Raw genomic sequence first — 26,632 nt, forward strand, 5'->3', positions numbered from 1 at the left:
CAGGGAGCGATATGAAAAATTCTATAGTAAGTTAAGTGTAGCACATCTCTATTCCGATAGGACCTTAACAAAAGGAAAAAAATGCAAGTTTACTATAATTCATTCTCAAAGATTTAGATTTTTATTGAAAAGAATTTTCTCGGCAACTCAAATTGCAGCAGCTCATGAATTGTTTCCATTAAAAGAGCCCTTTCTAAGAAATCTTTACATAACATCTACACCTACTCCAACAGTTCAGAGTAAGAACTATCTCAGAATAAAAACCTCATGTCCACATAGTCCACAATAAATTTGAAGATAGCATACAGTAAGACGATATCAAGTGATAAAACTATTTTTCAGTTAGCCTAGACATACTGGTTTTGAGCTGAGATTCTTTAAAGAAAGCCACAACACAGTCACTGGATGCTGTATTTACTTGATTTCACAATTGAGTCAAAATCCTATGAAAAGTTATTTAGTCTTTTCAAATAATCCTCATAGTTAGTAATGCTTGAGTGAGTTCTAGTTGAGGAAATATTCCAATTACATATTGCGTAAGTCAGTACACTAAAAACTAAAGTTCAGTAAAACTGGTGAAACAAGCTTAAATTTATAACTAAAGCTGTTTATATGTAGTATGAATGTATAATACAAACAAACCTCTTAGTGTACCTGTTTACACTGAAGAGTTCACAGATTAATGCAACACTTTCACAGTTATTTCAAGTCATCTTAAATAAATTCCATTTAAAAATGCCTTTATGGTAGCATTCCATGTATCGCAAACAATCCTTTGTACTCAAAAATAGGCACGAGTGAGAATTTTTCCTCTGCCCTCAAATGTAATGTTACAAAAAATCCAAACTGGTCGCCTTGAATATTTTAAAAGTAGAACTACTGAGAGGCATGTATAACTGAAGCATAAGCCAGCTAAAGATAAAACTACAGAATCAGGATTTTTCTGTAAAGAATGCATGTCTTCTCTGTTAAAAATATTCCAGGAAAAGGTATTTACCATGCTTAGCAGAACTTGTTCATATTTTCAAGAGAGCTATGAAGGGACAATCAGCCCTAACTAGGTATGGGACTGCTCTGCAGTACAGGCTAAGCAGATGCTCAAGTCAGAGCAGCCAACAGTCTATTGTGCAAGAAGTTACAGGCTGGGAAGGATGAACAATTTTTAGTTCGGTAGGTGGAAGAAAATACCTTTCACTTTGTTGTAAACTATTTCCAAATTTATCAGGTCATCTGAAGAAAGAGTAAATACCCCTTCTCAGTATCTATGTACATATATAGGCATTGAGGCCCATTTCACAAACCTTTAACTACTTTGAAGCTTAGTGTTCTTTCTGTTACTATTCAGGTCATTAGACTTGCTGAATCTGAAGCTGCATTTAACACCATTTACATGAAATTTAAGTAACAAGCGAGAACTACAAATAAGTGTCATTATGACAAAGTATTTACCTTAACTGTTTCCTCTTGAAGAAAATTGCAAATGTACTGAAGTATTTGTTTATACATTCTTGGCTTTACCTAAAGCCTAAAGTGGGATAACATCATAAAATTGATAATATTACAATAAAAGCCATAGCCACGAATAATAGGATACATTTTCTTTGCCAGGCGAGGTTCAAAGCTCTCACAGGTAAACACGCTTTTCAGTGTGGCAAAAATATCTACCCATCTGTGAAACAACACTGCTCACTTCCACTGTCTGGTTCTCCTGATTCACCTCTACTCCAGTAAGAAAAGTGATGATACGCAGTTTTGATCTATTGGTCGTGCTCTTTGTAGCTCCTCTACTGACATGAAGAGGTCCATGGCATGGCTTCTTCAATTGGCAGTGGCTGTGTACTTAAAGAGGAGAGACAAAGATTGTGGTGCACATACCAGACAGATAAAACCGTTAGCAGAGTTGCATGTGCAGCAGAAAAAGAGGCATCACTAAGTTGTTGCAACCTTTTCTAAATTTAAACACCTCTACACTCATTTCATGGGTTTATGAATAAGTAATCTTCAGAAATGAAGGCTTTGGTAACAGTTCCATGTAGAAGATACAGTAAGAACTGAAAAATCTATTTATGGAAAGTTTATACTGGATTATACCATCTGTTCTTCTAAGAGTTATAATTAGTGTGCACTGCTTTTACATTCTGTTATTTAATATTTGAAGGCTACTACCTTAATCTGGAAGCATGACTTCTACGTAAGAGTACACAGCTGGATTGACATTATACCACACTACTTCTTTAAGAAGTTTTTATTTTTTTAAACTTCATTTGACTTCTTGAGGAGTAAACTTAATCTCTAAAGGCAGATTATGTCCTCAGGCATGCACAAAACACTTCCACCTCAGTATCACTATAGCCTGTCCATAAATAATTTAGCATGTGTCCGATTAACAAAAAAACCCAAATAATCTCTTCCCCCTCAACTAGAAAATGACTAGCTAAACAATGCCACAGCCCCCTAGCCCTGCAACACTGTTCCCCATTATCAGTTTTCTTTGCCCAGTTATACTGCCTTCTGGTAACAAACAGGGAAGCTAATAAATAATGAGGGAAACATTTCCTTTTTGTGGAGTATTTGCAAGTGATTTTCAATGCCACCTTTAGATGAATGCATTCTTTAGTCAGAAATAAATGGTGCTACTCTTTAATATCTAACAGAGCTGGCTATCCTAATAACTTGAGACAGATTTCGGAATAGTTTCCTGGGAAAGTATTTCTAAACCATTCAAAATTTTTCTGACAACAATTAACTACTGTAACCTTGTTATAATTATGACATGAACTCCAATGCATATTTTATCAGGGAAGAATTTTAAATCGTAACAACTAACCTATAATTTCACCAAAAATAATTTCAAGGCACCCTTGTAACAAACCCATACCATTACTTGTAAATGTATCAGATTTCAAAAACACTGTAACAGCACAAGTTTACTGAACCAATTATCCAATCTAGGATAAAGGCTTATATTTTGTTCTAACCACCAAGTTAAATAAAGTCCCCTCTTCAGACAGCAGACCTGGCAACAACATCCTAAATCGTGCAAACAAAACAAAACAGTAAACTACAACCTTAAGTTGTAGCTACTGTAAAATTAAGCCACATCCAGGACACCAGCAGCCACTAACTGCCTTGAAAGCCAGTCCAATCCTTCATAAAGTCCTGTACCACTTCGGGCATCACAACCCTGAATATACCAGCTACGGCCACAGCAGAGTTTGTGGAGACTCAGCAGTTCTGTGATTTCTTCCACTGAAAGCGCACCTGCTACATCCTGCAACAGAATCAGATACAAGACTCAATTATTCTTCTGTATTATGTTTGAAGTATTTTATTTTTAACCAATGGCTTACACTGAAGCTACATATCACATAAAAGCTTTCCAAACACAAAAGCCAAATAAAACAGTTGCACACTTACTACTTGTTACCATAAAATAAAAACTGGCTGTTGGGACCTACTAAGCACTCTAGCATAACTTATTTTACCAACATTAGACATAAGGAAAACACTTACATTTTCTGCTTTCCACATTACCATTCCCTACCCATAGCAGAGAGTTCAGAAAGTTGGGATTTGATACCCAAACTGAGGAAAAAAAGTAACAGAGTGAAAAAAATCACAAGTACCTGTTTATTAGCAAAGATCAAGAGCAAGGCATCCCGCAACTCCTTCTCTGTTAATAATTTTGCAAGTTCACTGTGTGCTTCACTGACTCTGTCTCTGTGACTGCTATCAACAACAAACACCACCGCTATGAAAGAAAGATAGAAATGTTTTACACTTATTCAAATATAAGCTCTGAAATTAGCTTTCAACTTACACAATTCTTTTTTTCTAAGTCTACGTGAAGTTTCTCAGCAGTGCACAGCTTCAATTTCAAAGCCAAGAGGACTGAGAAATGCCTTACATACCTCTACACTTTTGACAAAAAATAGAATTCATCCTTAAAGAGGGAAAAAAAAATAATCTGAAGTTCTTTGCCAAGTCTAACATAAAGGCTGTGATATTTTAACTACTTAGTTCTAAGACCAGATTTACTATGTGTGGATTGAGTATCTCAGTTTAAACCATTTCTTGTTCCAGTTTCCCTTAACTGGCTGTAAAATCTACAGGTTCAGCCAAATAGGCACAGCTTCCTTCAGCTACAGACCACACAATCCAGAGAAGATCGTTCTGGATCCGACACAGCAGCCATGGATTTTACTATCCACTACAGAGAACAACCAAGATGCCAGAAAGACTGGAGAGTCAAGAAGGGAAAGCTAGAGGACAGAATTTAAACGCATGGTTTCTGCAATGAAAAAACCCCCAACACTGAAACTAAACAAAACTTACTGCAGGTATGCACCAGGTTAACTGCTTAAGATTTCTCTCCAACATACAATTCCTCAAAGCCAACATGATTCCATGCTACTGGTGTTTACAGGGTAAGTTTTAGGAGGACAACAGAAATCCCAGAATATGATTTTTTAAAGTTTGAAAATATAAACAATGTAAAATGTTAAAGTTTGGAATGAAGGCACAAAGTGGAGCACATAAACTAATGTTTGTTATTCCTAGGTATTTCAGAAAATTTTGAATCACTTAATGAAGAGGAACCCCCTTCTAAATTGGAATACAACTATGGATGATTTACAGAAGGACAGCATGAATATCTAAGTCAGCACCATTTAGATCAATGTTTTCAGAATCAGTAATCCAGTCTACGAACCAGATATTACACTGCAATACGAAGTCAGAAGTTACAGAACTTTGTAGAATTTTTTGAAGTTGCCAACTAAAGGGTCCTGAAGGCTATTATTATCATATTTTCATTTCAAGTGCTATTTAAATTTCATACCTGGCAAGTACTACTTCTCACTATGCAAATTTTGGAACGCTGCACCTTGGCCATGGTCAGCTAGAACCAGTTTAACAGAGATTCTCATTTTGTTTGGCTCCATGAACTGTCTGATGGATTTATGGACAATGCACCTTTATCATGCAGCAACTATGACCAACTGGATTGAAATTTCTTAGCTCATGAATCTAGCAGCTGTACTTTGCATTAGATGAACAATTTTCTACAGTTATAAAGTACTTCTGTTAATAATCTTTTTGGCTCTGAAATACAAGCCAGAAGACAAAATACAGTTTAAAAGTTGTATTAGTCTCACCTTGTGTATTGAGATAATAATGTTTCCACAAGGGCCTCAATTTGTGCTTCCCTCCTACATCCCAAATAGTAAACTTCAAATTCTTGTATTCTACTGTTTCAACATTAAAACCTGGAATAAAAATATTAAAGTTTTCTAGTCTTGTTCTATATGAATATAAAATAATTAAATTCTACAGATAAGTCAAACACTCAAAAAAAATCACTACATTTAAATTATTGCTACTAACCTATTGTTGGAATTGGTTGCATGAATTCATCTTGCTTTAACTTAAACAAAATAGTTGTTTTGCCAGCTCCATCTAATCCTAGAGTGACAACCCGAATTTCCATTTTTGGTCCAATATGTACCCTGTTGTCCTGGAAGAAAGAGCATACACTTAACATGAGCAAGTTAGGAAATTAAATTAGAAAATCCTTATGTTTAAGACACCTTGTCACTATTTGTAAATGATTGGACTCCAAAAACAGATGGATTAAATGGATGGACTCCAAAACTATGAGGCACAATCACTAATCACCTCCAAAATATCCAGTAATCTCTGTAGTGAACCTGTAAACTTCTGCCCAAGTTATCACACACCTTTTAGAAAGACAGCCAATCTTATGCTAGTATGTCTACACTTGATAAAATTTCCAATTCTTTCATTATTCTTGGCTCAGACTGCTTGAATTGTTCATAGCAATTAGTTAGAATTCTCTGACCAAAAGACTCTGTTGGTTTTGTAGCTTTTCCACTACGTTTTGTCACATTTTTAATGCCCTCACCTACATAACTACTTCCTTGCTGGAGGCTCCATAGCTATGCCTCTTTACCTCAAGCCACTTCCAAGCCTTTACCACATTACAACAGCAACATTATTAGCATTTAGCAGCAATCTGAAATAGTGAAGAAAAATTAATAAAAAACCCCCCAAGTCTTGCTTGGAGACAAGGAAAGAGCATCAACTTCCTATTTGTAGTTTAGACCTATCTACCATGAGTATTGAACAAGCTGACACTAACACTGTGATTAAGTGTAATTACTAATACAAAGCAGCAAACTGTAAACTGTAAAATGAACAACATAAGCTAAGATTACCAGTTATCCCTGGAACATATTTTGAACTACTTAGAAATGCTACCTTGATGAAATACCAGTTTCAGTCATCAGAAACATGTGACAATTTATTTGTTTTCTTGCACTGTACTGGGCAAGCAACACACAAAAATCTGTGTCTACCCCACACAGCTTTTTATTTCTTCTTGCATTAGAAATGCTATTTATTGAATGCAAAAATGCTACAACCTCTCCCGGTACATGACCAACATGCACCAGAGTGACCGGATCTATAAACATCTACATCATGTGACATGAGATACATAGATAAATATATATACCCACACAGAGGATCCATTATATAGCTGGATATGTCATCATGACATGCAACTCCATTCTCTGCTCTGTCACAGATGAAGTAGTATACCACCAGAACAATCGGTACAGATTAATTCAATCACCTTATGCTATTGCAGTCTCCAAAGACAGTAAAAACACTTTGAGAAACTGCTTTCTAAAAATAAAAATGCAAATACTACAACACAAAAAGTCAGAAGCATCATGATTGTAGGAGTGAGATCAAAGGTCCATGTAATCTAGAATGTTGTCTGAAACTAGGTAAAGGTGGATACATGTGAAAGTAAAGAACAGGGAAAGCCCATGGTGATAACTCCCCTAAACACCCTCCCTGTGTCTAACAGCTTGCAGCTCATGGACTTACTGAGCCAACAGTGCAGTTTCTGCAACTAACAGATCTTGATGAATTATTCACCTATGAATCTATCTGTCTGTCTGCTTCTTGAAGCCACAGACATTTACGGCCTAGAAGATCCTTGGCATATCTCCACAGGCTAACTATCTGTTGTGAAAAAAAAAAAGACTTTATTTGAATCTGTGAAATAAACTTGTACAAGCTGAGCAGTTTCAGAACTACAGCTTGATACTACACAAGGCAGATGCTCCAAAATCAAAAGGCTAACTGAATATCTGAGATTTGGAAAATAAGACATTGAAACTTATTTGCTTTTTAATAAAGTTCCTCTAAGCTCTAGGTATTTGGATTCAGAGCTGAAGCTGCAAAATTCAGTGACAACATTGCAACACAGCATGTTATCAGAAAGGGTTATCTCCTGGAGAAGAAAAACTTGTGGGCAGATGCTCAACAAGTGTGTCAGCAGGAAAGGTGCAGGCAAAGAGAAAGAACAGAAAGAAATATGCAAAAGGCACTGAAGAGTCAAAAAAATGCCATGCCTCCAAGCAGCCTCTTCACACTGAAGCCTCAGTTCTGATTTTGTCTAAAATTTCTGGGGATGAGTCTTCCCAGTTCTCCTCTGTGCCTGAAAGGAAGGGGGAAGGAAGAGAGGCAGCTCTGGATAGATCTGCTAAATTTACAGGTTTCTTGCTGGAGGCAGCACTCTGGCTATGGCCAGAGTTCACTGACAGTGACCCAGCCTGGCCACCCTCTCAGGGCTCCACCAGAAGCACCAGTTACCTCTACAGCTCCTGTGGCTGGAGGACAGAGACAGTGCTGGCCTGTGCAACTTAAAGCATCAAGGAAGTAGAGGAGATGGATAATTCTGTCAAATTTAGCCATCCCATTGCAGCTGGCTTTCTGTAAGGTTTACAGTGAAAATAGGTTGTTCTCAGTATGTTTGCACTCTCTCAGAAGGAATCAAAATGCAATCTGTGACAGACACCAAATTTCTACTTTTTGTGTGAGTAATTCTGTCACTTCAGGAAGAACCTTGCAAGAAAAGTTCCTACTCAGAAAACAATGTATAGCACCTGTAGTAAGTATTAGAAATAATTGACTATTGATGATCACAGCTAGAAACTGACAGATAAAAAAATATCTCTGCATCAACTGTATCAGCACTTTCAATTAAAAGCGTTACTTAAAAAAATCTGGCCAGTAAAACCTTTTCATGTAAGCATTTCTGGCAGGTGTATCCCTTGATAGCACACTTAAAAACAGATAACCCATGATTTCTGTTCAAGTAAAACTTGATGTTTTCTTAAATCTAAGTACAGAAAGTGCAGAAAAAAAAATCCACACAACTGCGGTCTCTTGCTTTTTGTCCTTGTCCTTTGTCTTTGCTGAGAAATTTATTGACATGACAAAAGCTGTATACAGGTTTACTTAAAGATAGTGTTAAGTGCTCTCCCTCTGACAGATTACTGTCTTCTTGGGTACTCTTGGTGTTGGTAAGGGTTAGCAGTTTCCCATACTTGCTTCAACATTGACAGGTAAGTGCTCTTTACAATCTCAGATTATGTTTTCTTAACCATTTTCTCTCTCCCCAGTATGTGCACATAAATATTTAGGATGACTAATTGCTATTCCGGTATATATAACACTCCACAGCCACTGCTCCTGTTTGACCAGGACAAAACAGCAATCTCTCTCTTCATGTAAGGATCATACTCCTGGATGAGAAGTACGTGAAGATATTTCAACCTGACTTCTTCAAAGTCCTCACAAATACATAGGTAAAGAAGGATCCACTGGAAACAATATATTAAAAGAAATTATGTACAAATATATTTCTTGAAAGATCTTTGGCATCTTGTGCTGGAATTCTCCAAATCCTCCCTTCAGAGCTTTACACGCATCATTTTGCTTGATGGTTTAGGAGACAGAAACTGCACTATCCATGGTTTTGGTGCCATCAGTGAAACAATAAATATGGATAAAACCTGCTCACTTTCAATAGTGAAAAGGAATTCTGCCTCCCCTCCTTAAATCTCCACAATCTTCAGTGGATACAGAATGTTCCTCTGATCTGGTACAGTTTGAAACTTTTTCTTAATTTTATAATGGATGCAGCCTTCAATGCAAGACCTTCTCAGTTATATAATAACAGTCTACAGGTTTTTATCTGAAGATTTTATTTCTGTCTGAAATTTCCTGCCAGGCACAGACCTTTCAGGTACAACAAACCTCACTACAAGTCACAACAGTGCCCATCAGCATAACAGTATTCTAAAAAAACATTGTGTAGAAAGAGAGCTTTAAACTTCATCAGAAGTGAGGAAACATAAAGAGACTGAAGTAATTATTTTCACCTTCCTTTATGGTCACTGATGTTTTTGTGAAAAATTACATTTGCTTTAGCACCTTTGTGATTCAGAATCTAAGCTTCAGAAGATTTCATAAAAATACCAGAAGATTTCATAAAAATACCAATTTGTCACAGGAGAAAAACAATAAAAGCCCCATTTCTTTTTAAAGAAAGCCGAGGTGTAGAGAGACACTGGAAGACTTCCGGGTCCCCCAAGTCAAGTCCCATTTCAGATCTATTAGAGCTTAGCTGGCTGCAACCATTCTCTTTCCAAGTGCTCAGAAATTTGCAATCAAAATTTTCTGAGTCAGATGAACAGCTCCTAAAGGCAGAACCAGACATCCAAAATGCCCTCTCTGACTCAGTCCTGTGAGACAGCAGCATCAATTAATTCTGAATACACAGAATGCAATTCATCATCTGTGGAACATGAATGCTGATTCATTCATGGAACAATGGGGGTTTGCAGAAGAGATCTCCCTGACTGGACTAACTCTGGTCTCTGCTGAATAGGGAGGGGAGGGACAGAAGTGAAAATGCTGCATTTATTCATCTGACAAAGCAGGTATTACATGGAAATTCAAACATACTGAAGTTACAAAACAAATTATTTGGAAGAAATTTTATTTCCGACATCAACAAGAACTGGGACAGAATCCCCATGAAGCATCTGTTTCCTTATAGTAAAAGCTTCAACAGCAACAGTTAAATCCCCACTTTCATCTCAGCAACAATAGATCCTACTCCGCTTTCACCCATTCAGAACTAAAAAAAAACCCCATAAGCCAAAGTACCTGTTCCTTACAGTTTCAAACTTATTTACTCCCCTACATGAAAAGTATCACCATTATCGAACTCCAAATAATTTCATCCCTTTCAAAGAATAGGTGGTATTGAAATTATATTAAAGCAATAAAAACAACCTACTTAAAAGATGAACTGTGTCTAAACTATCAGTGATTACAAAGCAACTGTAAGACAAATTTTCATTTAACAAATTGAAGGAAATACATTATTTTTAATATTATACACTGAAAGTTATAATAGCATTATTGCACTTAAATATAGGTGTGCAATTTTCAGGAAATAATAAACATTTTGCAGAAGTTATGCTGTTGTCATGAAAAAGCCAAAAATACATGGAAAAACAAGGGGTAGATTCCAGGTCTGAATTGAATGTACATCAGGAATGTTTCCAAAGAAAGGCAATTCTAGAATTCACAAATACTATCTTACACATTTAAAAGAAAGCAGCTAATGTTCAAAGGTACTGGTGCAGACAACATCAAACGAATGTTTCTCACATTAATTAGAACAGAACAGTGGTTTTGTTGTTCAAATACCAGCTGGCACTCATGATATGATAAGACACTGTGGCTCAAAGTGATACTGAACTGCATAAATTCGCTGCAACAAATACAGCATCATAATGAACATATATTATTTCTGCTTTCTTTTAAACTACATTTGGGATAGCTGTACTTTCATGAGATTAAGAATACCTTTGTAAAAGTGACAGGTATGCTAGCATCCAGCTGTACATGATCTGCAAGTTCCGTAAATTGCTGCTGCTGTTTCTGTAATGTCTCTAGCAATCTTGTAATTTCCTGTCTGGCCAACACTACTCTGCAGTCATCCTAAACGGACAAAGAAAAGAAAAGCATGCCTTCCCTTTAGTAACTTATTTAAAATAATCAAACACAATGTAAATATTATGACTGGAAATCAAGCATTTTAAATAGAAATACTCTAGTTAAAGAAACTCACATTTACAAAACAGATTTATTTAGAATTCCTATACAAATGTGAAGGCCTTGTCATCCTTCCTTAACAGATAATATATACTTAACTGATACTAAATAGTTCTGTAGTTTTAAAAAACTTTTCCTTTGACCTCTCTTAGTCCTGTAGGAATACGAATATAAATTATAAGATACAGTAAGGTAATATATAAAGAAGATTTGTATCATTCATGCACCATTTCAGCAGCTGGAATAGAGCAGCTGCTTTGCAGCATACAGCCACACACAACACAAAGATTAATATCCACCCACCAATGATGGGAACATTTGCATAGTTAAAAGTACATCTGACTAAGCAAAAAGACACTAGCTCTAAACAAATTTAAAAAACAAGTACAAATAACACATTAGTGAAATAATTTCTCACACTGTTTACTGTTCACCACATATACTATCTACTTCTTGCTGTCACTAAATTAAGTGAATAATGGATCAGATACTCTCATACAGCCACCTTCTTCACACATTCAATATGTTGAATTACCCATATTACAAGTGTACCAAAAGTTATTTTTTCCCGCCAGCCTCATGTGACAACTATCTTCAAACACCTATACTGGTAATTGCAACTGCAAAATTCTTCTCACAAATCTTGTAGGTTTTTTGGTTCAGTTTCATCTCACCTTCCCACTAACTTCACAAATAACTAAAAATTACACCAGACAAGGGAACCATGCCACAGGATGTCCAGCAACTGGAAGACTTGATGATTTTGTACTTATTATCCTTGTCTAACCGCCCCCCCATAATGAATATTTCAATCTCATGTTATATCATTATTGTTTTAACATTGGAAAGGAAATGCAGAGTACCATCTAACTTTTTCGTTTGTAGCCTAACCCTAATTTGCAGTTCCATGTACCTTGCCATATGTAGCAGCTCACTTGCCAACCTACCTGTTGTAAAGTCTTTTCACAATGAAGGCAAGCTGTTGAAACCTGTGACAATAGGATGGTCATGTCTTCTTGCTGTTGCCTAAGCCATATCAACTTCTCTCTCACATGAGCATCAACAACACTAAGAGCCATTTCCTCCTGACGACAAAGGGTTTCATGAAGATCAGAAAAATAGGCTCGGACACATGAGCGAGCGTTCTCTGCAGTCCCTGGTACCTAGTGTTGCAGTCAGGAGATCCAGATGATTAAGGACACCAGTTGATTCCAGAAGCACATTTTTCATTTTATTCCAGTTTCTAACTTATGTTCACATCTCCTTGGCTACATCACAGTTCAAATCCCAGTGATACTGGAAGTCTTACCAACCCTAAGACCAAGGTCCTCCAAGAAATTACTTCAATAATCAAGTAGCTTACTTATATATATACACATCTTACTAAAAATGACCAGGGAAAAACCTCAGTAGCATCACAGCACCTGAAAACAGATGCAGTCGGTCACAGTTCTTCAATACCATACTAGCAGTTATACAGCTTTCCCTACCGCCTCCCTGTTTTCATGCAGTCTAAAATCATTGTAATGACAAGTTCCCCTCTATCTGCTGGCTTAAGCCTTAATACCAACTTGGTAGAGATAAGAACTTAAGGTCTTGTCTTATAAAACCTATGCATAATTTTCAAAGAAATTCCTTATCTTGGTTATTATAAAAAGCAAATACTCTGTGAGAAAAAAGGCATACATGTTCAGTATGGGCCATTCCAACTCCATCTTCAACTATTTGTTCTCCTCCTTCTATATGCTGAACAATTCCAACTAATTTTCTGGAATAATCTGAGATTTCTTCTGTGAAAGTTCTTATACAGTGGGCCATGTCTAAAATGGACGCACGAATCTGGTTTGCTTCTGGTTCCAGGACAGAATGCTATTAATTAAAAGCAACATATCAAAGATTAATCATAAATATCTTAATAATATTTTCTATTTTACTACATATTCATGTATGTGTGTACATACATACATATAGGAAAGAAAAGCAAGAATTTAAAACCATCTTGCAAGTTAAAATGCAATCAGGAGTTACCGATTATGCTGAGACTTTGATAGGCATACAGCAATTACACAAATAAACACACAAATTTGCCTGTTTACCATAACCAATTATAAAAAAAGAAGGGTGGTTAGACTGCACCAGGTTGGGTGAGCCTACTGTTTGCATGATGAAAACAACTTTCAGAACTGGTGACTCAATGCTGCGAGAAGTTCAGAAAAGCAACAGATAAAGGGACTGTCCATCTTCATATATAAATAATTTATTGTTGTCTTAGAAAAAAATTTGTTTTTTTCTTGTAATTTTACCATAGCAGTTATCTGAAATGAAGGGAAAACAAAGGAACAGTATGCAGTTACCTCTATAAAGACATATCAAGAATCTACCCTCCTTTCTTCATAAGCTTTTGTACCCTCATTGGATAAGTAATTATAAAAGCCACCTGATGGCATGACTAGAAACAGATTATTAGCAGTACCTTATGACCTTGATGCTTTCCGTACTCTTTGCAGACACAACACATAAGAGGACTCGCCTGACAGCCCTCTTCTAAACAAACAAACTCAATAGCATGCACTTGGTGTTGGGAGCACATGGTCTTCTCATGAGGCTTATCAGCAAGAGGTACACGCCTGTGTTTCGCTAGTGTCTTTGTAGAATGAGTAAGCTGGGAACAATCTGCACACAGGTGAGTGGCACAGACAGTGCAATATACAGATGCAACGTGGGCTTCATCTTCATCGCAACGAATGCTACTCTAACAAAAAAAAACAAAACAAACAACTGAAGTTGTTAACATTGAATCCCAATAACTGAGAAAAATCAGAAGACCTGACAGCAATATAAGCCTGAAAACAGACTTTCTTTAGAATTTACACACTAATAAATATTTGGATTACTTTGAAAACTTGATTTTAAGTTCTCAATATATTTTTAAAAAAACAAAAGTCAGTTTCCTTTACAGTCAACTCCAGTAAATTATTCTAAAGGTGTTCAGTGATTTTATAAATCCAAACTTCAGTGGAAATTGTAAAGGTTTGGAGGATAAAATAACTCAGGTTCCACTAATTTCCTCCACAGCAGTCATTACAGAAAACAGAATTACAAAGTTACAGACAGACAAAACACCAATGGACAGATACACACTTAGGACAGTTATCTATTCCTAGAATGGCACTCCATGATACTTTTTGAGTACCAGTTGTTAATACTTGAAACTATTAAAGCAGATAGTTTTGATAATAAAGTACTATCACATGATGTATTAATATCAAATGACTATAAAAGGCAACAATGCAAGAAGAGTTGAAGCTTTAGAAAGAGTTTCTAAGAGGTTTTAGAAAGCTGTTCTTAACTCACTACAACTGAAATATCCAAATGAGTAACCTTTTCTAAAAATCTCAAAAGCCTAAAGAAAGGGAAAAGAGTATGCATGCTTGGCAATACCTTTTCATTTTCTGATTTAGTTAGTACAGATCAGCATTTAATTATGAAGCAATTAACTGAAACCTTAATACTAGATATTGAAAGAAAACATAGCACTGTTAGTGAAATTACATTTGGCAAAGAACTGACTTTTTTTCTATCTAAAGATAACTTTAGGCAAATGTAACAAATTTTTGCTTTTTTAAAAAACTCAGTACCTCTCCAGATAGACCAATGGCTTCTTCTACTGTCCCACACTGCCCAGCAGGTCCATTCTGCAACCGTTCCAAGAGTTCCAACAAAGCAAAATTCTTTTTCAAGCCCCAGACACCGGAATCTCCTATTTTTGAGGAAGAGTTAAAGGAAGGGGAGGAGAGGAAGAAAAACCTCAAGCAAATACCATCATGAGAAGATCCACAAACCACAACTGAGATTCTGACAAATGTTAAGAGCACATTAACCACAATGATATTAACTAGAGATACAACTACTACTTTTTCTACATAAGCTCACACTACCCTTCCATCATGAAACTACTTAATATTTATGCAGAATTTCCCTGCCAAAAAGATGCCAGGATTATTAAAAATTTACAAAAGCTCAGTAAAAACACTTGTAAAATAACCTGCAATAGCTAACAACTAAACACAAACCCTAGTGTGTATCATAAAAATTAACATTTTGCATACCTATGACCAGTGAACATTTCTACTGTACTAACAGAAGCTGTGAAGAATTCACACTGACAAACCTCATAATGAACCACAAGATGCAACATCTGTTGCAGATCTCAGTTCAGTAAAAACCTCAGTAAGAGTTAAAACAATATTCAGAAAGAAAGACCCACATACCACACTATTTGATAGAGCAAAAAAGAAGATATCTTATACTCCCTAGAGCAAAGCAGAAGTCCATGTCTACTCCTGTATCATCCTCATTTTGTAGACATTAACATGAAGCAATGTGATGAGAAGCAAAACCAAAATTGTATCCCAATGACTGATGCTAAATGCTACCGGCATAGGCCATGAAGCACATGAGAACACTACTGATTGCTTCTCCAAGAAAGTACCATCCCTTGACTTTTTTCAGCATCATTGTCATAAAGTTAAAGACATTTTCTCTGTTGCAAGACAAAGGTGCCTCAAGAGATGAAGCATCATGTTTAAGCAGTGGATCATTACTTTTTAGTCATTACAGAATTACAGAATGTTTGAGGTTGGAAGGGACCTCTGGACATCACCTTGCCCAGTCCCCCTGCTCAAGCAGGGTCACCTAGAGCTGGTTGCCCAGGACTACACGCAGACAATTTTTGAAGATCTCCAAGGAGGAAGATACCACCTCCCATCTGGGCAAACTGTGCCAGAGCTTGGTTATCCTCACAATCAAAATTGTTTCCTTATGTGCAGACAGAACTTCCTGTGTTTCAGTTTGTGCACATTGCCTCTAGTTCTGTCACTAGACAGACTGAAAAAAGCCTTCCTCTATTTTCTTTACACCCTCCCTTCAGATACTTGTATCTCTCAGCCTTTTCTCATATGAGAGATGCTTCAGTCCCTTCATTATCTTACTGGCCTTTTGCTTCAATAGCTCCACATTTCTCTTGTACTGGGGAGTCCGAAACTGGACCCAGTACTCCAGGTGTGGCCTCAGCAGTACTGAGGACAGGTGAAGAATCACCACCCTGGACTTGCTGGCAACACTTCCTGATCAGCCCAGGATACCATTTGCCTCCTTTCCTGCAACAGCACACCAGGTAAACCAGCACCCCCAGGTCCTTTTCTGCAAAGCCACCCTCCAGCTGGTTGTCCCATTCTCTTCTCTCATTCTCTTCCCAAATAAGAGAATTAGAATCATAGAATATCTTGAGTTGGAAGGGACCCATAAGGACCACTGAGTCCAACTCCCTGCTCCTTGCAGGACTACCTAAAACTAAACCATATGACTAAGAGCATTGTCCAGATGCTCCTTGAACTCTGACAGGCTTAGTGCAGTGACCACTTCCCTGGGGAGCCTGTTCCAACAGCCAACCACTCTCTGTTAAGAACCTTTTTGCAATGTCCAACCTGAATTTCCCCCGATGTAGCTTCATCCCATCTCCTTGTGTCCAATTGCCGGTAACCAAGGAGAGGAGGTCAGCACCTCCCCCTCTGCTGCTCCCCTTGAGGAAGTTGTAGGCTGCAGTGAGGTCACCCCTTGGCCTTCTCTTCTCCAAGCTGAACAAGCCAAGTGATCTCCTGCCCTCAAGACCTTTCACCATCTTTGTTGTCCTCCTCTGGACTCTCTAACAGTTTGATGTCCTTCTTATATTGAGGCGCCCCAAAGTGCACACAGTACTCGAGGTGGGGCTGTACCAGTGCAGTGTAGAGGGGGACAATCACCTCCCTTGACCAGCCAGCTATGCTGTGCTTGATGCACCCCAGGACATGGCTGGCCCTTTTGGCTGCCAGGGCACACTGCTGACTCATATTCAACTTGTCATCGACGCAGATCTGCAGATCTCTTTCTGCAGGGCTGCTCTCCAGCCTCTTATCCCCCAGTTTGTACATATAACCAGGATTACCCCAGGATTAAATGTCTCCCCTTTCTCTATTCTCCTATTTGTGAGGTGACTGACTTCATCAAGCAGTGGACCTATGTTATCTTTGATTCTCCTTTTGCTATTAACATATTTTAGAGAGCCCTTTCTGTTGTCCTTCACACTGCTGGCCAGCTTGAACTGAATTAAGCTTTGGCCACAGGAATTTTGTCCCTACAGTGGTGAACAGTATCTCTGTAGTCCTCCTGTGTTGCCTGTCCTTGTTTCCAATGTCCGTACACTCTCCTTTTCCACCTAAGTTCTAGGAGATCCCTGGTCAGCCAAGCCGGACTTCTGCCCTGCTTGCTTGACTTCTGACACTTTTGAATTGCCTGCTCCTGCGCTCTTAAGAGATGGCTCTTAAAAAGTAATTTACATCTAATGCAGAAAGCACCTAGCAACTTCCCTCTCAGCAGAGCTGTTACACAGAAAACAAACATTTTAATAGTATGCTATCAGACACTCCTCACATGGGATATTTGCCATTTTCAAAGACTGAGTAGACAGAATCTGAGGTTCTCCTCAATATACAACACCTAGAAAGTTATATTTGATTAACTGCAATAGGCTGACTACCATTGCTGAATCACAACTATATACTTGTGGAAATCAGGAAAGGCCAATTACAGATGGATGATCCAAGAATAGAGAGGTGTTTTTAATGGAGCTTAGTGTTGAATTCACTACGAATTTCCAGAATAAGCGTCACTTCTGCGTGTAGGTTTGGGTGTGGTTTTATTCTTTAAAATCGGAGGCAGATCAACTTTTGAAGTTTTTGCTGCACAAACTAAACCTTTACTGCTTCACAGTTCAGAATCAGTTTAACTCCTCATTGACACTAACAAGGCTGTTCATATAGAGTATCAATACATGCCAATTCAGATAGATGGTGTAATTATTTGCTAACAATTCCTAATTTGGAAGGGATAAGAAATGCATGTGCTCTTTCCTCCTCCAGCCTCAATGCTACAATGAACTCTTCTGGTGTTGTCACAGGGATTTTACAATGATCTATTAAAATTGATAAACACAGATATATAAGCCAATCCTCATTAAAATCTCCAAACATCCTGTTTTCCTAAAAAAAAAAAAAAAAAAAAATCAGAGTTAACCCACGAATACCTATGATCTTGTAACATTTTTACCAGCTCAAGAAAAACATATCCGAGAACAAAAAGAAACTCAAGAAATTACTTAATTATATCTAACATTACTGCTGAATACTAATTGAGTGCACCAAAGAAGTGCTCTAAGGAAGGCAAGATGTGGACGCTAGTGTTGTCACATAATATTGCCCTTATCTCTTTGTCAGATGTTTACTTAAGTGCACAGAAGCTACTAACTTTAGGAAAAGAAATAGGGAGGGTTTGTTAGCTTTCAGTAGAATGACAGAAGGCACAACATTACCAGTAGTGCCCAGGGTAGTGACAGATGTACATTTACATAGCTAAGAAGGTGTGTGGAAATGTCACCTTGTATTTAAACAGAATCTGTAGGACCTGAAATTGTCTCATCTTGTTTTATGATGAAACTTCTGAACTGTGTTTGTAAGACAAGAAAAGGTTGCTGCAGTTACTTTTTAGAGTGTGGGACACCACTATCGGGACAAAATTGCATATGCATGCTGCTTTTGTAATTCAACTATTTGCTTCACACTCCATGCAAACATATCCATCTAAGAACATGAGCCAAACTTGAGTTGTCTGGTTCTCCTGAGTGCCACTTCATAATTCCTAAATTATGCTGCCCTGTCATGGTCTGGTAGGAGTATGTCACCCCACGGATCTTATACAGAGATTAATTCCTCCTCCGTCAGTACTGAGATTTATCAAACACTCCATAGATTTTGATGTATCATTAGAGTGAAAGTGCTGTTCCAAATGAACAGAGACACACCAACTACTATGAGTACCAGGCAGTTATGAGAACTAGCAAAATGAAGTACCCACCCCAAATACTCATCTTTCACTGCTCCTCAGCTTGGTACACACAGCCACAGAATAATTACAGTTCCAAGAATATGGATCTTCAGCTCCCACAGGAGTCTGGATTTGCAGCACAGAGAGTATACCCTGCTACAAAGGCTCTTTGTTCAAATATAGTCATCACATAAAAGACAATACTTTTAAGAGCTAGATATGTTACAATATTGTTTGTATGAAAGAGTACACAAAAAGAAAACAAAATCCCAAAAACAAATGGATATGCAAGTCCTCCTATCATCAGCTTCAGCTTGTTAAGAATTGCTCTCTAGTTTTGGCTGGGATTAAGTTAATTTTCTTCATAGTAGCTGGTATGGGGCTATGTTTTGGACTTGTGACCAAAACAGTGATGATAACACACCGGTATTTTAGCTATTGCTGAGGAACTTTCACACAGCATTGAGGTCTTTTTCTGCTTTTCACACTGCCCTGAGAGTGAGTAGGCTGGCAGTGCATGAGAAGTTGGGAGGGGACACAACTTGGACAGCTGATCCCAACTGACCACAGGGATATTCCATACCATATGGCATCGTGCTCAGCAATAAAAGCTGGGGTGAAGGAGGAGGAAGCCAGGGGGACATTCAGAGTTATGGCATTTGTCTTCCCAAGTAACTACTACAGGAGATGGAGCTCTGCTTTCCTGGAAATCCTGCCTGCCAGTGGGAAGCAGTGAATAAATTTTTTATTTTGCTTTGCTTGTGTGCACAGCTTTTGTTTTACCTATTAAACTGTCTTTATCTCAACCCACTTTTGCCATTCCAATTCTCCCACCTGTCACACTTGCAGGGGAGTGAGCGAGCAGCTGCATGAGCCTGAGCTGCCTACCCGGGTTAAACCACAACATTCTCTATTTTACTCAAAGAGCTACAAAACAAAAGAGGCTGCCTTTCAGTCTTAAGACTTCAAAACTTGTTTGAAATACATGCAAGTGCTTTTACTACCTAACAACATTTTTCCTGCAGTACTGTTTCAGGAGCAAGGCCACATTACACGACTAGGCACAATTATGTGGAAGACTGGAATGCTCACATACCAATTGTTTTCCCATTAAGGGGAGCAGAACAAGTAATTTCACGAGGTGCATGCCACATCTGACAAAGGGAGAGCAACAATGCTAGGGTACCTCTGAAGAGGGATGTGACCAGGAACCAACATACCTACAATGTAAACATCATAATTTTGCATAGCTTGCAGTTTTGCCACATGAAATTTTCTCTCCTAAGCATTTTTACCCACAGTTTAAACCATCAACCATAATATTCTCAGTGGCCAAACTCAAAATAGAAGTGCCTCACAGAAAAAAGACAGAGTTCAGAGTTTTCCTATAGCTATATGGGAGTATATATAAGCTACTCTCCCCTCCAACACCTTCAGCTGGTACAAAACAACACTGACTATCTGTTTAAAAAAAAATGCTTTCCATTAAAAGACTATTAATTTTATAAAATCAGCTGTTTCTGGGAACGCGCCTATCAAGGTATTGGTTAGTAACTTGGAAGTTAGGTATAAAGCAAGGGCATGTCAGTGCTCTCTGCAGTTATCAGTTCCACTGCAGAAGCCTTCTCTGGTAGAGATAGCATACCAACACCCAATCTAAGCTCAGTGTACTCCACAAAATAAATTGTGAACAAAAAAAGAAGTATTTTAACTTTTGTTTGCCACAGATGTTGACAGAGTTTACAGCAATTATGTTCTGGTCCTCCAGAATTACAGTTAGCACCAGGACAGTCATCTGCCTTGATATATTCTGACTTCAGAGCTTTATTATTTTTTAGCTCTAGCACTCCTAGTGGGATCACAGTGTTTTTTGTAACACAAAGCAAGGAAGAGTCACCTCTTATTACAAGTTGAAGAAATAGAGAGTGCAATATCCACTTTTAGAATCTAGATTATGCCAAATCAGTTTGTAAACAGAGTCTGGATTTGCTGACACTGTATCTAGACAGATTTCTAGACACTAACTCACAGAGAGCAAAGCACAAAAAAGTGGCTAGATGGTTCTCCTCGACAGTGTTTAGATTAGCACTACCCCACAGCAAACTGACTGTGCACAACCTTCAGTTACCACAGTATACAAAATACTCACAATAACAATATAATGACTGCTGATACTAATGTGGACCTTGTATCTCCAGATTAGCCACTAATCCAGATACTCATTAATAGCAGAGCATATATGGATGTACATGCACCAAAAGGATAAACCTACTTATGAAATAAATTGTACCAAATTAGCCTTTAAGCAAACATTGGATACGGCTGAGAGAGGAAGAAGCTGTTCAATCATTGTAGTGTTTCTTACAAAACTATTTTATTCCATAGCTTTTAATACATTTATTTAAAAAAAAAAAAAGAAAAACAAACAACAAACTAAGAAGTTCTCTCCTCAGTTTACATTCTCATACCTGATTTTAATCATGTTAGTTCTGTTCCATGTCTGGCACGAAGACAAAGCCAAGCCAAGCCAGAAAAATCAAAGCAGAACTAATTTACTGAAATGTAACCAACAGAAAAGACAAGTCTGTAGCTATTCTGTGTTTATTTTCTAGTTCATAACTTAAAGCTGTCAAGAGAAACAAAGTTACATTGCTTTTGCCTTTTTTTTTAATTACATGTCCTGAGATTCTGATACATGTTAGTAAGCACCCTATAAAATATATATTATCATAAAGTCATGTTTCATTTCACTGGTATCTACCATGAAGTTTATGTATTTGAGAAAAAGCTACTTTGCTTCTTTTTACACTAAACCTACTATAAAATTACTATGTACTCAACATACATATTTTCAACACATCTGATCAAGTGTTTATTTTATATTTAAAAACACTAAAAGATGAGTCGGGTGAATACATCCATTTAATCTCTTTGACTTTAGCTCAAATCCTGCTTTGGTCACAAATGAAAAAGAGTCCAGTGATCTCATCCTTGTGCCTACAAGGGATGTTTGTGTCCATTACAAAACCACTACACAATCTGACTGTCTCTTCTCAAAAGAAGAATAAGACATGAATAGCAGGAAGTGTGTCAGCCAGGAATGAGACAGTGACAGAGCGAAGATACTGACTCCAGCCAACAATACAAATGTCATTTTCAAAAGCATGAAGCTTGTCTGCAAAAGGATTATAAATAATGCAAAGAATAAAGGAGCAACTTTTGTCTAAATGTCTGAACAAAGCTGAAAGAATGTTACGTTATAGCAACATATTCTTGCACAACATTTTGAAGTTTTATCTCAGCACTCAAACACTAGCAAAAGAATATACAGATATAAACAATACTAACAGGATGGATTGCATGAAGGATGCCAACGCCTGCACACACCAGTTCAACAAGTCCTAATGACAGAAAATAGTTTCAGTCCTGTAATGTGATGATGGCAGGGAGAGTTCAACTGAGCCATAAACTGTTAAAGGCTTCCTTAGCAGAGGTGCTCAGCTAAAGTCAAAAGCCAGAGACTCCGAAGCTTTTAAATAAGCTTCTCCATTCTAACATTTTGGTTAAAGAATGCTAATCTAGTTGAAGAAAGTCACTGGACAGTTCATATACCTTCAACACATACATACTCATTTAAAATTCTCCACTAGAAGATTAATCACAGGCAACTTCATCAAAGAACTCTCAAAAAAACCCCCCAAAATCTATGTTTAGTCTACTCTGCAAAGTAATATGGTCTGGGCAGGCTTCAGTCCTATCAGTTCATTACTAAATATTTTCTCTTATAGTAATTTTTCATGAACTATTAGTATATTTTGCTAAGCACGTAAACAATGTCTTGTCAATTTTCACTTGCAGACTCCATATTTCCAGAAATTCTGATTGACAAAGTACTCTAACCCTGCCTTCCCATACAGTTTTTTATATACATATATCTATATTTAAGAGACAGGCAAGTAAATTTAAACCATGTCCATTTCAGAAGGGAGAAAATACAGCCGTATCTGTACATATAAAGATTCTTGAGTATTTCTTTCAAAAAGTTCCCAAGATGCCTTGGGAACACTTGGACTCATATAGGATTAAGTGATTTTGTAATAAGAGCAAAGGAAAACAAGCAAGTCTGTCTGCTGAACTGTATAGGTCAAATGACCATCTAAAAGCATCCGTAAAATCCACAGTTACTGATTAAGAAACTTTGTTCAACACAGGTAGCTTTATATCCTGATTATACAGCTCTTCTTTCAACAGAACTTTCTCTTGGCAGCAATCCTATAATCTAGATTTAGATACTAAACAGCTTCCTGAGACTACTTCATTAAATGGCAGAATGGTAATTGCAGAAATGGGTGAAAAACAGAGATTGTTTTCTCACATGTCCTGAAATGGAGGGGAGGGAAGGATGAGAAGTGCCCTGGGTCCAGAGTTGCAATGCCTCCCTCTCAGCTCCACTCCTGAGCTCTTAGAAGGAAACAGAACTACAAGCACAGCAGATTTAACCAAGAGCAGTAACTACTACGTTATTAGATCAAAACAAAAAATACACAGATGCCTCAGAGGGGCCCTGACAAGCTGCACTGCACAAAAGACCCCATTTTCACATGCTGGAAGAAATATTTCTTAAGACAATTCTTATGGACCTCGTAAGCCTAAAAGTGGCTATGACCCTCTTCTGGCCCAAATAACCATGCAGAACATTTTTATTCACCAAAGTATTTTCACTTTCAAGCTGTTTTGTAAAATTTTCTACCTATCAGTTTTTTGTGCAACTGCTGGTCACAGCATATCATCCATCCTTCTTTCTAGTACTAGCCAGCAGCATGCAAGTCCACTATCCTAGACAGAAAAGCTGAAGCTTCTTTTCTCTCTTTCTGTCTGTAGGAGCCTTATGAGTATAATAATATTTCACTGCGTTTCATCAGAAGACCCTCAGTATTATGTAAGATGAAAAAAAAACTTTAAATGTATTTATAAAGCTTCCATTTCTGTTGAACCTGAAACCCACGAAAAATTATGATAGGACACTCAAATACCTGGGAAAAAAAAATGCACAATAAAAACGAAGAAGTGACAGGTTCCCTTGTGGAACTAAAACTAAGAAGTGGCACGTTCATAATAAAAATGCTCCTTTTACTTTACAAGATACAAGCAGTGGTCTTGGACAGAAATTTTCGCAACAGCAGGGCTAAGTCTTGTGCTCTAATGTTCTCCCCCTTAACAGCATGCTTTAAGAAATCTTGTGCAGCTATACAGTCATAGATAAGAAGACAAATCATGACTCTCTTAACCACGTCTTCTAGACTGGCAATCTTTCATGATGCTCATACTAACCACATCCCTCCTCCCAGAAAACAAACCCCTCTTTCATATGAGACTGGTATTTCTTTTCCTGACCCCTATTTCCATGAAAGCATCCCACAGAGTGCCTTAATATTCTTCTCAGTTTGATCTACAGTCTAGCAGATTCTCTTACTGCAAAGTAAATTCTTATTCAAGGGAATTTGACATTTAAACATTTCTTTCATGGATTACTAGATTAGAAATCTCCTTCTCTGAAGATTCTCCTCCTTCCAACAGCTATTTTACCCTGTGCTATTCAAAACTGCTGAAGCCAGTTCTGTTAACAAATTCTTCTTGGTAAAAATTCTTCTGATAACTCGTCTTCTCTGCAACCCTGTGTTAAATAAGCAATTCCTATTCTGAAGGAATTAAAAGCATGTGTCATCTTTTGCCTAAAATAAACTTCCACTCTTGGACGAAAGCTGTATCTTATCCTTTCAAACACTGTCTGCAGATGCTCCTACAGTAGGGGAATTCCTGTTGATAGCCTGTCACTATCAGTTATTGCATATATAGAATTACATTTAAAATAACCCAGGTTTGTTATCACCAATACTTCCCTCTATATCCCTTCATCGTGAATCCAGACAAATCTGTTTGTCAAAGACACTACCTATTCAATTGCATGTTTTATTCAGCATTTAGGACAACAGGAAATTAATACCTATTCAGGAACCCTTAGTCACTAATTTGAAATTAGTCTCTTCGTAAATATAGGTGTACAGAAAGACTTTAGGTTATAAGGCTTGCAAGCCTAGGTTCAAGAAGAAAAAGATAAAAATCTTTACTTTCCTTTTACTAAAATATCTATTTTACTAGTGCGTAACAGTGCTATGAAGTTCTCTAAATGAAATGGAACACTGTGCATTCATTACTTGGAAATATTATCACTGAGTGGAGAATCTGTATCTAGAATTACCTTCTGGGTATCCTCGGCTGACAGGTTTTAAGAACTTTAGACTTACATTTTCTTACCTAGTTCAGTAACTTGTCGATCAAAAGGACAACGAACTGCTCTTCCATGAAGGGGAAGCCGGGTAAGACAGTCATGGCAGACGGTGTGGCCACACAAAAGCAGCCGGGGAACTTTGTCACCTTGCAAAGAAAACACATCTTCACAGACTCCACACTCAAGAACCTATAATTTAAAAAGAGACCATATTTGGTTTTGAGCTGATAAAAAAACAAAGCTTCATACAGTAAGCCATATGACACTGTCTATATTACAGAAGTTCCTGCAGTCACAGCAAATAGGCTGAGACATTAGTTTCACTTTGTACACACAAATAACGATCATACCAATGATATTTAAAACCCAAATAGTCATGAACAGAATATTTTAACTCTTCAGACTCTCACTGGATCAGCACCAGTTCTTGCCCACTTCATTTAATGCACTGCTACAAGAAAAGCCCACTGGTCAAGTGGCACAACCAAGTAAACAGAAACGTTCTCACAGGAAAAGGAAACGGAGGGCAAGACACTGCCAAAGTTGACCATCAGCCGGTGGAGAAAATTTTCCATTCATAGCTGATGCACATAAAAAGGTCAGTCATACCAAGTTAGACATTTATGAAGCTACAAACGCAGCACCGAGGTAGCAGGAACAAACAGCAGGGGACTGGAAGACCTTAAATCGCTAATAAAAAGCGAAATTGATCGTCACCTAGAAAGAAAAAATCCTCACGCGACAATCCGTAAGACAATAACGTCAGCTAACCACCTCAGGGAGCCAGGGGTTACGTTTTCTCCGACACAGCTCCCCTTTGGGGCAGTCACCCCTCCCCTCACACTGAGACCTCCCGCCTCGCAGTCCGCTCCGAGGCACCCCACGGCACGCGCGGAGGGGCCTCGGAAGCAGCCTCCTGGCCCGCCCCGCCTCAAGCTGAGCCCCGCCGCCTCAGGGGACGCCTCCTGCCCCGGAGACTCTCTTTCCCGCGCTACCCCTTCCCCTAGCTGGGGCAGCGACGGCGCAACCCCGGCCGCCACAGCCTACCCTGCCGCAGGAGGCGGCTGGGCCGGACGGCACGAGAGGCCGAGCAGCCCGTCTCACCTTCACTGCGGCGCCCGCCGGGCCGCGGCCGCTACCACCGGACCCCCGGCTGCTGTCCAGCCCGGCACCAGCCCCGACCTTGTTTACACCTAGGGCCGACATCTTAGGGAGGGCGGAGCAAAGCGGCCGACAGCAGGAAGGAGCCCGGTGCCGGCAGGAAGGAGCCCGCCTCAGGCACCGCCCCTACGGGCGCATGCGCTCCCCGGCCGCCACCGCGGGCTGGTCTGCTCCCGCCTCCTTCGATACGCACCGCAGCACTGTGGTTCCCATCGTGCCGTGCCGCACGACACGCCCCAGCAGGCCGAGGAGGCGGCG

At 38.4% G+C, this 26,632-nt stretch overlaps 1 protein-coding gene across 1 annotated transcript; it reads right to left on the minus strand.

Annotated features, from left to right (window-relative positions):
- Positions 1-98: 98 nt before the first annotated feature.
- Positions 99-26,490, minus strand: TRIM23 (tripartite motif containing 23). Its single transcript, XM_074811678.1, has 11 exons — positions 26,318-26,490; positions 25,240-25,402; positions 14,646-14,767; positions 13,481-13,759; positions 12,694-12,876; positions 11,955-12,170; positions 10,759-10,893; positions 5,386-5,515; positions 5,157-5,267; positions 3,627-3,751; positions 99-3,271 (listed from the first exon to the last, which is right to left on the minus strand). Exons 1-11 carry the CDS (start codon positions 26,417-26,419, stop codon positions 3,092-3,094), a joined length of 1,746 nt encoding a protein of 581 aa, XP_074667779.1. The 5' UTR covers positions 26,420-26,490; the 3' UTR covers positions 99-3,091.
- Positions 26,491-26,632: the final 142 nt, after the last annotated feature.

Source organism: Strix aluco, chromosome Z, assembly GCF_031877795.1.
Source record: "Strix aluco isolate bStrAlu1 chromosome Z, bStrAlu1.hap1, whole genome shotgun sequence".
In the NCBI taxonomy this organism is placed as follows: Eukaryota; Metazoa; Chordata; class Aves; order Strigiformes; family Strigidae; genus Strix; species Strix aluco.

Bases quoted from the DNA above. Each gene is read 5' to 3' on its own strand.
- TRIM23 (XM_074811678.1), bottom strand. From the start codon at position 26,419: ATGTCGGCCCTAGGTGTAAACAAGGTCGGGGCTGGTGCCGGGCTGGAC. The intron at 14,768-25,239 runs GTAAGAAAATGT...CCTCAAAAATAG, and splicing joins TCGACAAGTTACTGAACTAG to GAGATTCCGGTGTCTGGGGC. The intron at 3,752-5,156 runs GTGAGACTAATA...TTTCTTTCATAG, and splicing joins TTATTATCTCAATACACAAG to CGGTGGTGTTTGTTGTTGAT.